The following is a 14773-nucleotide window of genomic DNA, read 5'->3' as shown; positions in this document are numbered from 1 at the left end:
TAGCAGCTCAGCAGCTATAATAAAATGTTGTAGACTGGGTGGTTTAAACAACAGTTATTTCTCACAGCTCTGGAGGCTGAGATGTCCAAGATCAAGATGCCAGCAGATTCAGTACCTGGTGAGAGCTCTTTCTGGCTTGCAGACTGCCACCTTCTGGCTGTTTCCGCACATGGTGGGGAAAGAGAGATCAAGCTCTCTGGTCTCCTTATAAAGTCACTAATCTCATTATGAGGATCCCACCTTCATGATCTCATCTAAATCTAATTACCTCCTAAAGGCTCCATAATCAGATATATTGGGGGGTAGGCCTTCAACGTATAAGTCTGTGGGGAGATACAATTCAGTCCATAGCAGTGTCTCTCAGAGAGAGTAAATTTTAAATTTTGAGGAAGTCCAACTAAACAATTTTTCTTTTATGGATCATGCCTTTGGTGTCATATCTAAGAAGTTTATGCCTAACCCCAAATAGCAAAGCTTTTCTCTTATATTTTCGTCTAGAAAATTTATACTTTCAGCTGTTTTTATGTAGGTCTACAATCCTTTTTAATTGTTATACATGGTGCCAGGTATAGATCAAAGCTTTTTTTTTTTAACATTCGTATGTCACATTGTGCTAGAGCCATTTGTTAAAAAACGACTATCTTTTCTCTTGAATTTCCTTTGAAAATTTTTCAAAAATTAACCAAAAATCCATAGGTCTATTTCTGGTTTCTCTCTTCTTTTCCATTGATTTATGTGTCTATGCTTTTACCCGTACTATGCTCTCCTGATTAGTGTGGCTTTATCCTAAGTCTGAAATCAGGTGGTATGAATCCTCCAAAATTTTTTAATTGTTTTGATTTTTCTAGCCCTTTGTATTTCCATACAAATTTTAGAATCAGCCTGTCAGTTTCTACTGGAAAAAAAAAAAGGCTTCTGGCATTATGGTTAGGATTTCATTGAGTTTATGCGAAGAAAATTGATAGCTTAACAATATGGAGTCTTCTGATTCATGATCACAGTATCTCTCCCCATTTCTTTAAATCTTCTTTAACTTCCCTCAGTAAGGTTAGTTTTCAGTGTACAGGTCTTGAACCTCTTTTGCTAAATTTACCCTTTAGTATTTTATTTTTAAAATTGTTTTAAACATTAATTGCTTGTCTTGGCCCGAGCACAGGTCGGAAAAGAATTTCCAGACACAAGGCAGAACAAAAGGAAGATATAGTTTATTCAAGAGAAGAGTTGCTACAAGAACAGCGGGCCGACTTCCTGGTAGCCAGGGAAAGTCGACCATGAGCGTGGGTTTCTGGTCTGTTTTTATAGTCAGGGAACCTGTAAGTCATCTGCTCACTGGGCAGAGTATGTATACTCTCAGTGTGGGGAGCGGGAGAAGAACGGGGCAAATACCTTTCCTTATATGGGATGGGAAAGGGACAGGGCATGCTGCCTGGGAGGACTCTGGAACATTGCAATGGTCACATTCTGACAGTGATAGGAGTCCTGTAACTCTGTTCTGGCAATATTGGCCCTTTGAATTTATCTTGTTCTTTGTCCTTGGAGCACACCACATTGTTGTCTAGTACATATTGTTTAGTAGCATGTCCATTTATTTTATTTACTTCTTGGACACACCATACAGCATGTGGGATCTTAGTTCCCTGACCAGGGATCGAACCTGCACCCCCTGCATTGGAAGTGCAGAGTCTTAACCACTGGGCCACCATGAAGCCCCTAGTATTTTATATTTTCAATTTTTCATGGTAATTTTATTTTTCATTTTTTTAAATTTTTTTTATTTTTTTAATTTTTTGTGGTACGCGGGCCTCTGACTGTTGTGGCCTCTCCCGTTGCGGAGCACAGGCTCCGGATGCGCAGGCTCAGCGGCCATGGCTCACGGGCCCAGACGCTCCGCGGCATGTGGGATCCTCGCAGGCCGGGGCACAAACTCACGTCCCCTGCATCGGCAGGTGGACTCTCAACCACTGCGCCACCATGAAAGCTCTCATGGTAATTTTAGAATCTTCTGATTATTCATTGCTAGTGTATAGAAATATAATTGATTTTGTATATTGACCTTGAATCCTATGAACTTGCTAAACTCACTTATTCTGGTAGCTTTTTTTGTGGATTCCTTAGGATTGTCTGTGAATAAGGTCAGCTACTTCTTTTCCAATTTAACTGTCCTTTAGTGATTTTTCTTGATTTTTTAGTTTTAACTAGAACCTCCAGCAATATGACGACTAAAAGTGCTGAGTGTGGCTATCCTTGCTTCTCTCAAATCTTACTCATTCACTGTTGTATTAGTTTGCTGGGGCTGCCATAACAGAGTACCACAGACTAGGTGGCCTAAACAACAGAAATGTATTTTCTCAAACTCTAGAGTCTAGAATTGAAGATCAAGGTGTCAGTGGGGTTGGCTTTTTCTGAGGCCTCACTCATTGTCTTGCAGATGGCTGTTTTCTTCCTGTTTTCACATGGTCTTCTGTCCTTATCTGTGTCTGTGTCTTAATCTCCTCTTCTTTAAGGACACCAGTCATATTGGATTAGGATTAATCCTAATGACCTCATTTTAACTTAATTACCTCTTTAAAGATCCTGTCTACAAATACAGTTATATTCTGAGGTATTGCGGGTTAGGATTTCAAAATGTGAATTTTGGGGGGACATGATTCAGCCATAACAATCATTAAATATGATGTGAGCTGTAGCTCTTTGTAGATACCTTACCTAAGGTTGTTAAAATTCCCTCTTATTTCTAGTTTGCTTTTTTAAAAAAATCTTGAATGAGTACTGAATTTTATCAAATTATTTTCTGCATCTATTAAAATGATAACATGTGTTTCCTTTCCCCCTCTTTTAGCATGGTGAATTACATAGATTGAGTTTTCAAATTTCAAGCCAGACTTGTATTTCTGGGAATAACCCCATTCGTGATGTATTATCCTTTCATATGTTGACAATTTTTATTTGGGAAACTATCATGGAGTATTTTTGTGGTGCACACCACATTGAAGGCTGTTGAGTTTCTGGGTGGAAGGAGAAATGCTATAAAAATGTTGAATCAGTCTTCATTGACCGTAACATGCAGAATAAGCATATTACTTAAAAATATATAAACAAATATCAGAAATAACAGTTCAAAGTTAAAAGCAGGGACTTCCCTGGCAGTCCAGTGGTTAAGACTCTGCACTCCCAATGCAGGGGCACAGGTTTGATCCCTGGTCTGGGAACTAAGACCTGGCATGCCGGGACCAAAAACACCCCCAAACAAAAAGTTAAAAGTGAATGGAAGCATGACTGGAAACTAAGGTTGTTCTTCTTACAGCTTCTGCACCATTTGACTTTTAAAAATTATGTGCACATTATTTTAGAAGTAAAACTTAATTTACATTAATTTTTTAAAAAAGTCTCCAACCAGAAACCAGTCATTTGTTTTTAGTAGCTTGTTTTCATTACAACTCTGATTCAGTTGGGATTTTTTTGTTGGTGCATGGCATGCAAACAACTGGAACAGCGTCTATTTTTCCTCCTATTTAGGTAACTAATTCGTCCCAGCATAACTGATTAGTGCTTTTATTCCCATGATTTGTTAATATTCAGTTATTCATACCAGGATGTTCCTATACTATTTGTCCTTGCTCCGGTACCACACTGATTTGAGCTATAGTGTAATGAGTTTACTGTGGTGAAGCTCATTTATTTAAAAAAAAAAAAAAAAAGATGTGCAAAGACACAGAGGTTTATAAAAGTAGGTGGCTGGTTAAGTGCATGGAGGAATCTGAGAGTAGATAAATAATGAATGTTTTAAGTGCAACAGTAAACAGCATTAGTTAAAGCCAAACTCTGGCCACACAGTCTCTAGGGAGGAAACAACCTTCACAAGTTTGGACCCGTAGATGAGGGAGAGACACCACGAACAAAGGAGAAGCGGCGGATTCCCGGGGGATCCCACCGTGATTTGCAGTCCCTCACCTGCTCAGGGAGATTGGCGACGGCCCCGGGGGCGGGGCAAAGAGAACGTCACTTCCTGCCGCGGCCCGTGAGGTCCTCTCGCGCTATGACGGCCAGTGCGGAGGCGCGGGGGCGGCGCCCAGGAGTCGGAGTAGGAGTAGTGGTGACCAGCTGCAGGCATCCTCGCTGCGTCCTCCTGGGGAAGAGGAAAGGGTCATTTGGAGCCGGCAATTTCCAACTTCCCGGGGGCCACTTGGAGTTCGGGTAAGCAGCCGCCTGGCGGACGGGGAAAGCGGGACATGCGCGGGAAGGACTACCTCGCTCCCTGCATGCGTCCGTGCGTGCGCGCCGACGCTGCGTCATTTCTCGCGCGTTCCTCTTTTCTCCTCTCGGGCCGGGAGGGGGCACTGCGCTGGGTATGGCTGAAAGAGATTTCCTCGTTCCCGTGTGTGCTGCGCCTGCGCCATCAGCTCCTCGCGAGACCTGACGCGGCTGGGAGTTGGCTGGTGAGTTGTGTTTTTCTTACTGTTCGCAGTTGAGAGACCGGAAGTTGGTGTTTATAGGCCGCGATCAATGTAGTTCTGTTAAGGCTTTTGCATGGTTTGCTGGTGATTTAAACGCACATGGATATATTCCGTGTTTCCTGCTCCAGTAAGTTTAGTTGCGCTCTAACCAAGCGAATGGGCGACTGAAACTCTGGGCCTCAGTTTCTCTTTTGCTTTGGCATATTGTGATTTGATGATGTGTCAGACCCGACAAAGAAAGTTCTACACAAGGGTGAAAAAAGGCTGAGATTGTGCTAGAAGGTGGATTCATCCAGGCTCTTGAACTCTTTAATCAATAGAAGTTGATAAGATGCCAGATGAGGAATTTAGGCGAAGTTTATTGGGGCTCATGCTATAGCAAGAGGGAGCGAGAACCAGACACAGGTGCCCTTGTTCGGCTGCCCTGGAGGGGACGTGGTGGTGGGCTGGTTCCTTAAATGGGGTGAGAATAGGGATGGATCTGCGGGATGTGCAGGAGGCGCAGCTTAGGTGGCCCGCCTAACCCCTTGGTGGTGCTGTGTGTGGGAATCATACGTGGTACCCTGCTTTGCTCTCAGCAGCTCCGAAATGGCAGTTGGTTTGTGGCCTTTTTATAGCTTGTTTCTAATTGCCCCAACTGCGCATGCGTGCAGTTATTGTTTTAGCCTCTACCTTTGTTCAGGTGCAAGCGCTCTGGTAAATGATCTATCTCAAAGTGTGAATAAAGCGTTCAAGACACAGCTTGGTTTTCCTTTTGTATAGAAAGTTTCAAACATACATAAAAATAGAATAGTCAGTGCATCCTCATGTACCCATTACTCAGTTTGTTCTTGTTTCATCTTTACTGCTCCTCCCTCCTGGCAAACAGACACACACACCCCTTGTTTTCTAAACTATTTTAAAGGAAAGCAGGCATCTTATTACACCACCCCTAAGTAATTCAGTATCTATCTGTAATAGGCTTTTTTAAAAAAGTAACAATACCATTTTCAAACCTTAAAATATTTTATAGCATCTGTTACCCAGTCTGTACCATTTTCTGCAGTTGTCTTGAAAATGTCTTTTTACTGTTTTGTACCAATTCAGATTAAAGGAAGGGCACATGTTGCATGTGATTGACACATTTTTTTAAGTCTCTTAATCTAGCAGTACCCGCCCTTCCCTTTTTCCTATGCCATGTTGAATATGGGTCATTTGAATTTCTCACATTATGACTATATTCTTCTAATTTACCTATTTCTTATAAAGTGGTTGTTAGAAGTAGGGACTTGATCCTAGTGCCTTTTAATCAGACTTAGATCTTTATAGAATATGGAATTCTTATCTTCTAGCACAGGGAATTGTTTAAATGGTCTTCAGAATTTTTAAAAGCATCAGTAAGTTTCCCGTTTTTAGATAATTAAGATAAGCTATCACTTAATAAATAATAAAATGCCTAGATTAAGAATCAAATTGCCCAGACAAGCACACCATATTGTACTTTGTCAGTTTGGGGGGCGGGGGAGCATTCGCCACAGTTAGATCACAAATTAAGCACTATTTAGAATGTGTAATTTCTAGAGTAGTGGTTTGAGATAGCTGTCCTAACAGTAACACAAGACAGTATTGGCATCTTGACTCATATTGAATGATAATGGCCAAAATTGAACTTTAATGACCTTTTTTACGAAGTGCTAGGTGTTATGCTAAGCTCTTCACATGTGTGCTTTCACTTATCTTTGTTTGTTTGTTTTGCGGTACGCGGCCCTCTCACTGTTGCGGCCTCTCCCGTTGCGGAGCACAGGCTCCGGACGCGCAGGCTCAGCGGCCATGGCTCACGGGCCCAGCCACTCCGCGGCACGTGGGATCTTCCCGGACCGGGGCACGAACCCGCGTCCCCTGCATCGGCAGGCGGACTCTCAACCACTGCGCCACCAGGGAAGCCCATCACTTATCTTTGTATAACTGGTAAACGGAATGGGCTAAATCGATGGGAAACAAACGGGAAGGAAGTGGCTTTATTTTCTCTTTTCATTGTCTTCAGACATGATTTGTCTTTCCCTTCTCTGCTTCTCCATGACGTTTTGTGAAAATTCAGTTGTTTTCCTCTTGTTACCAACCTGGGTTCTTGAACTCTTTAATCAATAGAAATTGATCAGACAAAGGAATTCTGGCAAGACTTTATTGGGACTCATGCTACAGCATGAGAGGGAACAAGTAACAGGTGCCCCTGCTCGCTCCCTGAGGCCGGCGAGTTGGTCCCTTAAACGGGGTGAAGGTGGGAGTGGATAGGTGCTTTGGGCTGGAGGGGTGGCTTAGGTGATCTCTCCACTTCCTTGGTGGTGCCGGGTGCCTGTGTCGTGTGTGGTACCCTGGTTTTGCTCCTGACGCCTCAAAAGTGGCAGTTGGGTTTTGGCCTTTTTGTATCTTTGTTCACAGTTTGCCCCAACCGTACATGGGTGCAGTTAGTTTTCGTCGTCCCTTACAGTTTCTTTGTATTCTGTTGTTCAAGGAGAGGAGATGTTAGTCCAGGTGCAAGCACTGCAGTAAAGGATCCCAGTCCCAGCCTGTCTCACTTTCACTTGATTATAAAAGTAAATCATATTTTGGTTATTATGATCCTCTTCCAGGCATTTAGCTTTCCTTTGTAGTGGGGAAACGAGATGTGGGCCATTGTTTTGCTTCCTCTACCTCCTCCTCTTCTCACTGTTTCTGGTTTCTTTTTCTGATGTGTTGAGGAAGGAGGGGAGGGAGCAAAACTTTTACTTGAGTGGTGGTGCTGTGATCTATGTTATGTGCCCTCTGGGTGCAGTATTCACAGGCGTGCTCTTTCTTTCTTTTTTAAAATTTATTTTATTTATTTTTGGCTGCATTGGGTCTTTGTTGCTGCGTGCAGGTTTTCTCTAGTTGTGGCAAGCAGGGGCTGCTCTTCGTTGTGGTGCGGGGGCTTCAGTAGTTGTGGCACGCAGGCTCAGTAGTTGTGGCTCGCAGGCTCTAGAGCACAGGTTCAGTAATTGTGGCGCACGGGCTTAGTTGCTCTGCCACATGTGGGATCTTCCCGGACCAGGGATCCAACCCGTGTCGCCTGCATTGTCAGGCGGATTCTTAACCACTGTGCCACCAGGGAAGTCTGCGTGCTCTCTTTCTTAGGGTATGTTTATTGGTTGGTTGGAAGTCCTACAAGGATATCTACACTGCACAGTTCCCTGACATAGGTGACTGACTTTTTGTGACGCTGGCCACCAGCTCCTGCTGTTAGCACACCACGCTACATTTTCTTTCTGATGGGGCCCCCAGCAGTCTCTTGTAGCATCTGCTTGGCCCAAAGGAAACACACGTTGGGAAGGATGCTTTCACTGCTGCCCATTTTCTCTGCTCAGCCATCGTGGGCTGCTTTAGCCACTCTCCTGCCTTCCAGATTCCTAAAGTGGGAGTGAGCATCACCTGTGTATTCACATGCATCCTTAAACACCACGGGACACATTTCAGACTTACCCCAAGAGCTCTTTCCCTCCTACACCTCTGCTCCAATGCACTGGGGTAGACCTGTGAGGTTCCACAGCTCGGTCTTTAACTGGGGAGTAACATACCAGTACCTCCTTCTTGAGAGTCTCACCCAGTCTCTGTGACTAATTCTCTTGGAGGGCCTCTCACTTGATTTCAAGGCAGAGCTGGTCCTCATCAGGAGGAAGAGGGATGTTCCTGCAGCTGAAAACGCACAACTCCCTCCCAAATCTGTCTTCCTGTGTAGACTGGGTAGTGACAGTAGTTTAGATCATTAGAGATACAAAAATATTCAAGGTTAGAAAAGATAGAGAAACAGTATTCTTTTTTGCTGAATATCACACTAAGTGCTTCATAAATATTTGGAAATTTAATCTAAATGCATATGAAATGATTTTTAGAAAAACTGAATCACACTAATGATTTCTTTTAATAATATTTGTTTTCATTCAATACTCATATTTTATCTGATTGTATAAAATTTCATTTGGAACAGTTTCTAAAGGGAGATATTATATATTTTTAATCTTGTCTCGTATGAAAACTGCAGTGAAATGTTTTAATTTATATACAGATTTTTGTAACTTTTGGAATATCAGCATTTTTGTTAATATCTAGTTATTATGGATCATACGTTGAAGGTGAACTAATCACATCAGTGTATTTTAATATTTCATGAATGCCTGAGCCTGTTGCCCTCAATTTTGAGCCTTCTGAAAAGACAGTGTCCACTTCTTGATACACTTACCCCCATGAGAAAGTAGCATTATCTTCTTACTTGTCTAAGGTGGAAAATAATGGACTTTGAACTCAAACCCAGGTCTAGTTCACTCCAAAGCTGTGCTCTTAACTGATATATTTAAACCACCTCCTGGTTGCATGCTGCTTCCAGGCACATGAACTAGTGCTGAATTGGCTAAATGTTCATTTTTTTGTTCAATATGAAGTCCTTTTGGTCTTCAGATACTTGATATAGGATAAACAGTGTCAAAAGAGGGTTGTTGATTTATTGTTGTAAAGCGTGAACCAATTACAGCTCTTTTTGCTTTACACTAGGAATTTCTAGCCAGGAATTTCATGGCAAAAAAAAATATGCATAAATAGTATTGAATACGGTGGTGTGTTTCTGTTTTTCAGTGAAAGCTGGGAAGAATGTGCTCAAAGGGAAACCTGGGAAGAAGCATCTCTTCACTTGAAAAATGTTCGCTTTGCCTCGGTTGTGAATTCTTTCGTTGAGGAAGAGAATTACCATTATGTCACTATTTTAATGAAAGGAGAGGTGGACATGACTCATGATTCAGAACCAAAGAATGTAGAGCCTGAGAAAAATGAAAGTAAGAGAATTATAAATAATGCATTTTCTATGAGAGCATATGGTCTGAAGGAAGAGAATTAGATTAGAATATAATTATACTTCAGTTAGAATGTAAATATACTTAAATCCTGGATACATAAGGACAGAACAAGAAAGAGAACTGGGCCTAGAGCCAGACTACTTGGTTCTCATCCTGGTTCTTCTACTTAGAGGTTTGTAACCTTGGGCAAGTTATTTAGGTCTCTGGGCCTCTTTTCTCATTGTAAGGATGAAATGAGTTGTTACATACAACGGGCCTGGCCTAGTGAACACAGTAAGTACTCAGTAAATGTTAGTTTTATTGTTTAGTGTTTAATTTTGTTTCACACTGTGATTTTTAAGCAAAACATTTAATGTGCCTTCCTCAGTTTTCTCACCTGTGCAAGAGAGGTGAAACTTTCTTTTATAGAGAATGCTTAACTTGACAAAACACTTAGCTGTTACCCTCTGTGTTGAATTGAGTGCTCTGAAAGCTTTACTGACAATAACTGATATTCTGTTATTTACTGTGTACTAAGCATTGTTCTTAGGGCTTTGCATGTATCATCTCTCTTCAAATTTCATAAAACTGCATGATAAAAGGAACTAAAGAGTAAAATATCAAACTTGTTCAATATATTATTTGCCATAAGAAACCTTAGCCAGGTGGTCTCGTGTAGGATCACTCCTCCAAACGTTTAATTTCTCCTCTAATAGAGAAAATCTTTTCATTCACAAATACTTGCTGAGTACTGTGTGCCAGACATTGTTCTAAGCACTAAAGGAAAAGTAATGTTTGAAACAAAGTCCCTGGGGCTTCCCTGGTGGCTTAGTGGTTGGGAGTCCGTCCGCCTGCCGATGCAGGGGACACGGGTTCGTGCCCCGGTCCGGGAGGATCCCACGTGCCGCGGAGCGGCTGGGCCCGTGAGCCATGGCCATTGAGGCTGCACGTCCGGAGCCTGTGCTCCGCAACGGGAGAGGCCGCAACAGTGAGAGGCCCGCGTACCGCAAAAAAAAAAAAAAAAAGTCCGTGCCCTCCTGGACTTTACATTTTATCTGGGGGAGCACATATTTTATGATAGTGATGATAGGAGTAAGAATAAAAGTAAAGCTGTGTAAAGATTCATGGGTGTTGTGTCAGGTGGGGTGGTCAGGGAGGGTTTCTGAGAAGGGGGCATGTGTGCAGAGCCTGAAGGAAGTGACATTACTAGAATGAATAAATCATGTCTGAAGTGTTTTACAGACTGACTTGATTGAATGAACAGAAGGGCATGTTCTATCTGAAGGCCCGTTGAGTCATATAAGATTTTTTATAAAATAGGTGACTACTTGGAATCGTTTAAAATGAGCTAGCAAAGTCTGAACTGTTTTTACTCACAACACTTCTCATACCAAATGTGTGGACTTTTTTCCTCACACTAAATAATTCTCCAACTCTCCAGACATCAGTTGGGTGTCCTATAATTCAGTTCAATTCTTACACTATCTACTTGGATCCGAAAAGTTAAAGAGCTCAGTCCCATGAGACTGTGCCCATTACCAATGTCAATCTCACGTCTAGGCCTCCTGTACTTTTGACTGCCTGGCCATAAATCGAGGCTCCCATAACCCCCTCTTCAGTAATTTGCTAGAGTGTCCCACAGAATTAAGGAAAACACTCTCCTTACATTACCAGTTTGTTTTAAAGGGTACAGCTCAGGAACAGCCAAATGAAAGAGGTAGGGCCAGGTCTGGGGAGGGGGCACAGGACTTTCATGCCCTCTCTGGACATGCCACCCTCCCAGCACCTCGATGTGTTCAACACAGAAGCTCTCTGAACCCAGTTGTGTAGAGTTTTTATGGAGGTTCCTATGTAATGGGATTATTATTACTGTGATGGGTTAAATCAATGTCCATTGGCTGTTAACTCAGTCTCCAGCCCCTCTCCACCCCTAAGGTGGAGTGTGGGGTGAGAGGTGGGCTGAAAGTTCCAACCCTGTGATCACGCCTGGGTCTTTCTGGTCACCAGCCCCCATCCTGAAACTCTCTAGGGGTCCCCAGCCACCAGCCATCTTATTAGCATAAACTCAGCATTGGTTGAAAGGAGCTTATTACGGAAAACAAAAGATGCTCCTCTGATTCCTGTCACTCAGGAAATTACAAAGATTTTAGGAACCCTGCCAGGAAACAGGGATGAAGACCAAATACCTATTTCTTACATCACAATGTCACACAAAGAAACACACAGAAAGTATCCAAAGGCCTTCAGCTGGCCTAGGGTACAACAAAAATTATTCATGCCTTAAGAAGTGGGAGGCAGGATTGTACCAGGTTCACTGGGGGAGCTGATAACCTGGCCAAGGTGCAGGCACTCGGGGGTCTTCGTTTTATTTATAATATAAGCATGCAGTTTCTGCCCCATGTTCGTCAGGTCCTGGATCTGGATTGCCTGCTTCAGTTTCCTCCAGCCATCTGTTTATACTTAGAAGGATTATCCAGTTGCTTCGTTTTCCAGGGGGCCCCTAAGATAAACTTTACTGCAGCTCTCTTGAGACTCAGTTAATTGAGCATCTTCCAACACATTGTGAGTGTCTCCCTCCTCCTCTCCCTCTCTCTCTCCCTCTCTCCCTCTCTCTCTCTCTCTCTCTCTCTCTCTCTGCATGTAATCATAAACTAATTTAGAAAATGGAGTTCTAATAATCATTATATTTCTGTATTATTAATATCATAATATTTAAGCATTCACCTGTCACGGGCATCTGTGCTTTCATGTTATTTACATTTAAATCATCAAAGAAAACACCATCCCCTAGAATATTTTTCCAGGATTTCATGTACTTTACAACTAATAGACACCTAAATCTTTCACCTTTCAGTGGATTTTTAAGAAGACAACTTCCATTCTTGTCTTTCTATCTAAAATATACCACAGCACAGAGAATACTTTTTATTCTCTGTACAGCTTCCATTACTTTTTTAAGAAATGGAGAATAGCTGAGAAATTTTGTAATCTACCTTATTTTGTAGGTGAGGAAAGTGGCTTATTTTAATTAGTTTAACCTGTAGTGTCAATGCAATATATAAAATTCTGTGAGTCTTGTTTAACTCAAGATATTTAACTTAAGATATTTAAATGAAAATTGAATGGTATTAAATCTGGGTTTTACCACAATGTGGCCTTTGTAAACTTGGCTTCATATTCAAATAACAGCATGTTTTAAATGATCATCATTCTCTTCTTAAGATCTTCATTCGAAACGCAAATTATCTTTATATAGCCAAGCTAACATCACTATTGCACTTCATTTTATTAGTAGCAAACCATTTTTAAATTTAATTAATTTTTCTTAGTATAGGTTAACTTGCCAAAATAAATACCCTTTGTTTCCTTTCATCTAAAGAAATTACTTTGATACCTTTCTTTTCTAGGTTGGGAGTGGGTTCCTTGGGAAGAATTTCCTCCCCTGGACCAGCTTTTCTGGGCACTACGTTGTTTAAAGGAACAAGGCTATGATCCATTTAAAGAAGATTTGGATCATCTGGTCGGATACAAAGGAAATCACCTAGAGGTGAACAAGGAGACTCCCTGATTTTTTTTTTTTTTAATGGGTTAGCCAAAAAAAAAAAGTTCGTCTTGTTTTCCCATAAGATGGCTCAGGTAGTGCTTAGTTGTGTTTAACTTCATTCGAAACAATTTTTTTGGATTCTATTGTGACAGCTGTCATATCAGCGTGTATTTAAAAAAACACATCAAAATTGGTGAATTGTTGTGTAGCCATTTTAATATAGAAGATGGAAGAAAAAAAGCAACATTTTCGGCATATTATGCTTGATTATTTCAAGAAAGGTAAAAATGCAACTGAAACGCAAAAAAAGATTTGCGCAGTGTATGGAGAAGGTGCTGTGACTGAGCGAACGTGTCAGAAGTGGTTTGCGAAGTTTCGTGCTGGAGATTTCTCGCTGGATGATGCTCCACGGTCAGGTAGACCAGTTGAAGTTGATAGCGATCAAATCGAGACATTAATTGAGAGCAATCGACGTTATACCACTCGGGAGATTGCCGACATACTCAAAATATCCAAATCAAGCGTTGAAAATCATTTGCACCAGCTTGGTTATATGAATCGCTTTGACGTTTGGGTTCCACATAAGTTAAGCGAAAAAAACCTTCTTGACCGTATTTCCGCATGCAATTCTCTACTGAAACGTAATGAAAACGTTCCATTTTTAAAACAAATTGTGATGGGCAATGAAAAATGGATACTGTACAATAATGTGGAACGGAAGAGATCGTGGGGCAAGAGAAATGAACCACCACCAAGCACACCAAAGGCCGGTCTTCATCCAAAGAAAGTGATGCTGTGTATATGGTGGGATTGGAAGGGAGTCCTCTATTATGAGCTCCTTCCGGAAAACCAAACAATTAATTCCAACAAGTACTGCTCCCAGTTAGATCAACTGAAAGCAGCACTCGATGAAAAGCGTCCAGAATTAGTCAACAGAAAACATATAATCTTCCATCAGGATACCACAAGACCACATGTTTCTTTGATGACCAGGCAAAAACTGTCACAGCTTGGCTGGGAAGTTCTGATTCCTCCACCCTATTCACCAGACATTGCACCTTCGGATTTCCATTTATTTCGGTCTTTACAAAATTCTCTTAATGGAAGAAATTTCAATTCCCTGGAAGACTGTAAAAGGCACCTGGAACAGTTCTTTGGTCAAAAAGATAAAAAGTTTTGGGAAGAAGGAATTATGAAGTTGCCTGAAAAATGGCAGAAGGTAGTGGAACAAAAGGGTGAATACGTTGTTCAATGAAGTTCTTGGTGAAAATGAAAAATGTGTCTTTTATTTTTACCCAAAAAACCAAAGGAACTTTTTGGCCAACCCATACATTAAAGGCAAAATAAGGTCCTGTTAAAGAATGAAAAATATCTATATTTCAGAACAACTCCATTTTAGCTGAAAAGTCCCACATGATTGCCAGTAATTTATTTGGAGTCTCTTAATATACCCAATACCGTTTCAGCCTGTACTTGTGAAAAATTTTCAGGGATTGTGTCATGAATTGTATTTCAGACTCAAAATGTGATAAATGGTGATGTTGTGGTAATTCTGCTTTCCATATTACTCTGTGGTTTGACCGTGCTGTTTGTCATTACCAGTGTGCATGGAGGAGAGTGCAGAATTTGTCTTAGTGTTTCATTTCTAATAGAGAACCTAATTCAGGTGCTAACGCAGCATGCCCGTTGCAGTATTTATCACATTTGTTGATTTTCCTCTTCTGTTTTATTTAAATCAAAAAAATTGGGGGTAATATATTGTGACAGTCCCTGCAACTACAGCAAACAGGACAGGTCTTTAGGGTGTATTTCCCAGGTTTCCGATTGAGAACCTAAAGCAAGGGAAGTGAGACAAACCATCCAGTATCTGTATCCCATCATTAACAGGCCCTGTCATTTGGGATCTCAGTTGATCTCTCTGAGATTCAGCTTCCTTATGTGTAAAATGCGATTAAACT

The 14773-nt window shown here is 41.4% G+C and overlaps 1 protein-coding gene across 3 annotated transcripts; it reads left to right on the top strand.

Annotated features, from left to right (window-relative positions):
- The first annotated feature begins 3951 nt into the window (after positions 1-3951).
- Positions 3952-14365, top strand: NUDT15 (nudix hydrolase 15). 3 transcript variants are annotated; one of them, XR_010837237.1, is made up of 3 exons: positions 3952-4194; positions 9075-9565; positions 12679-14092. XR_010837237.1 is itself a non-coding variant. In XM_059042279.2 (3 exons), the coding sequence occupies exons 1-3, from the start codon at positions 4037-4039 to the stop codon at positions 12837-12839; spliced, it is 516 nt and encodes a 171-aa protein (XP_058898262.1). In that variant the 5' UTR covers positions 3960-4036; the 3' UTR covers positions 12840-14365. The 3 variants fall into 3 exon arrangements, 1 of the variants encoding a protein (XP_058898262.1); XR_010837238.1 differs by lacking the exon at positions 12679-14092 and adding an exon at positions 11681-11833; XM_059042279.2 differs by having other exon boundaries at positions 3960-4194; positions 9075-9271; positions 12679-14365.
- The last annotated feature ends 408 nt before the right edge of the window (positions 14366-14773 follow it).

Source organism: Kogia breviceps, chromosome 16 (assembly GCF_026419965.1).
Source record: "Kogia breviceps isolate mKogBre1 chromosome 16, mKogBre1 haplotype 1, whole genome shotgun sequence".
NCBI classification, from domain to species: Eukaryota; Metazoa; Chordata; class Mammalia; order Artiodactyla; family Physeteridae; genus Kogia; species Kogia breviceps.
This window is presented reverse-complemented; position numbering and strand designations above follow the sequence as displayed.

What these genes read in the sequence shown, in the direction of transcription:
- NUDT15 (XM_059042279.2), top strand. Translation starts at nt 4,037, where the DNA reads ATGACGGCCAGTGCGGAGGCGCGGGGGCGGCGCCCAGGAGTCGGAGTA. An exon ending in GGGGGCCACTTGGAGTTCGG is followed by an intron (nt 4,195 to 9,074) that starts GTAAGCAGCCGC and finishes TCTGTTTTTCAG; the next exon opens with TGAAAGCTGGGAAGAATGTG. An exon ending in AGAGCCTGAGAAAAATGAAA is followed by an intron (nt 9,272 to 12,678) that starts GTAAGAGAATTA and finishes TTTCTTTTCTAG; the next exon opens with GTTGGGAGTGGGTTCCTTGG.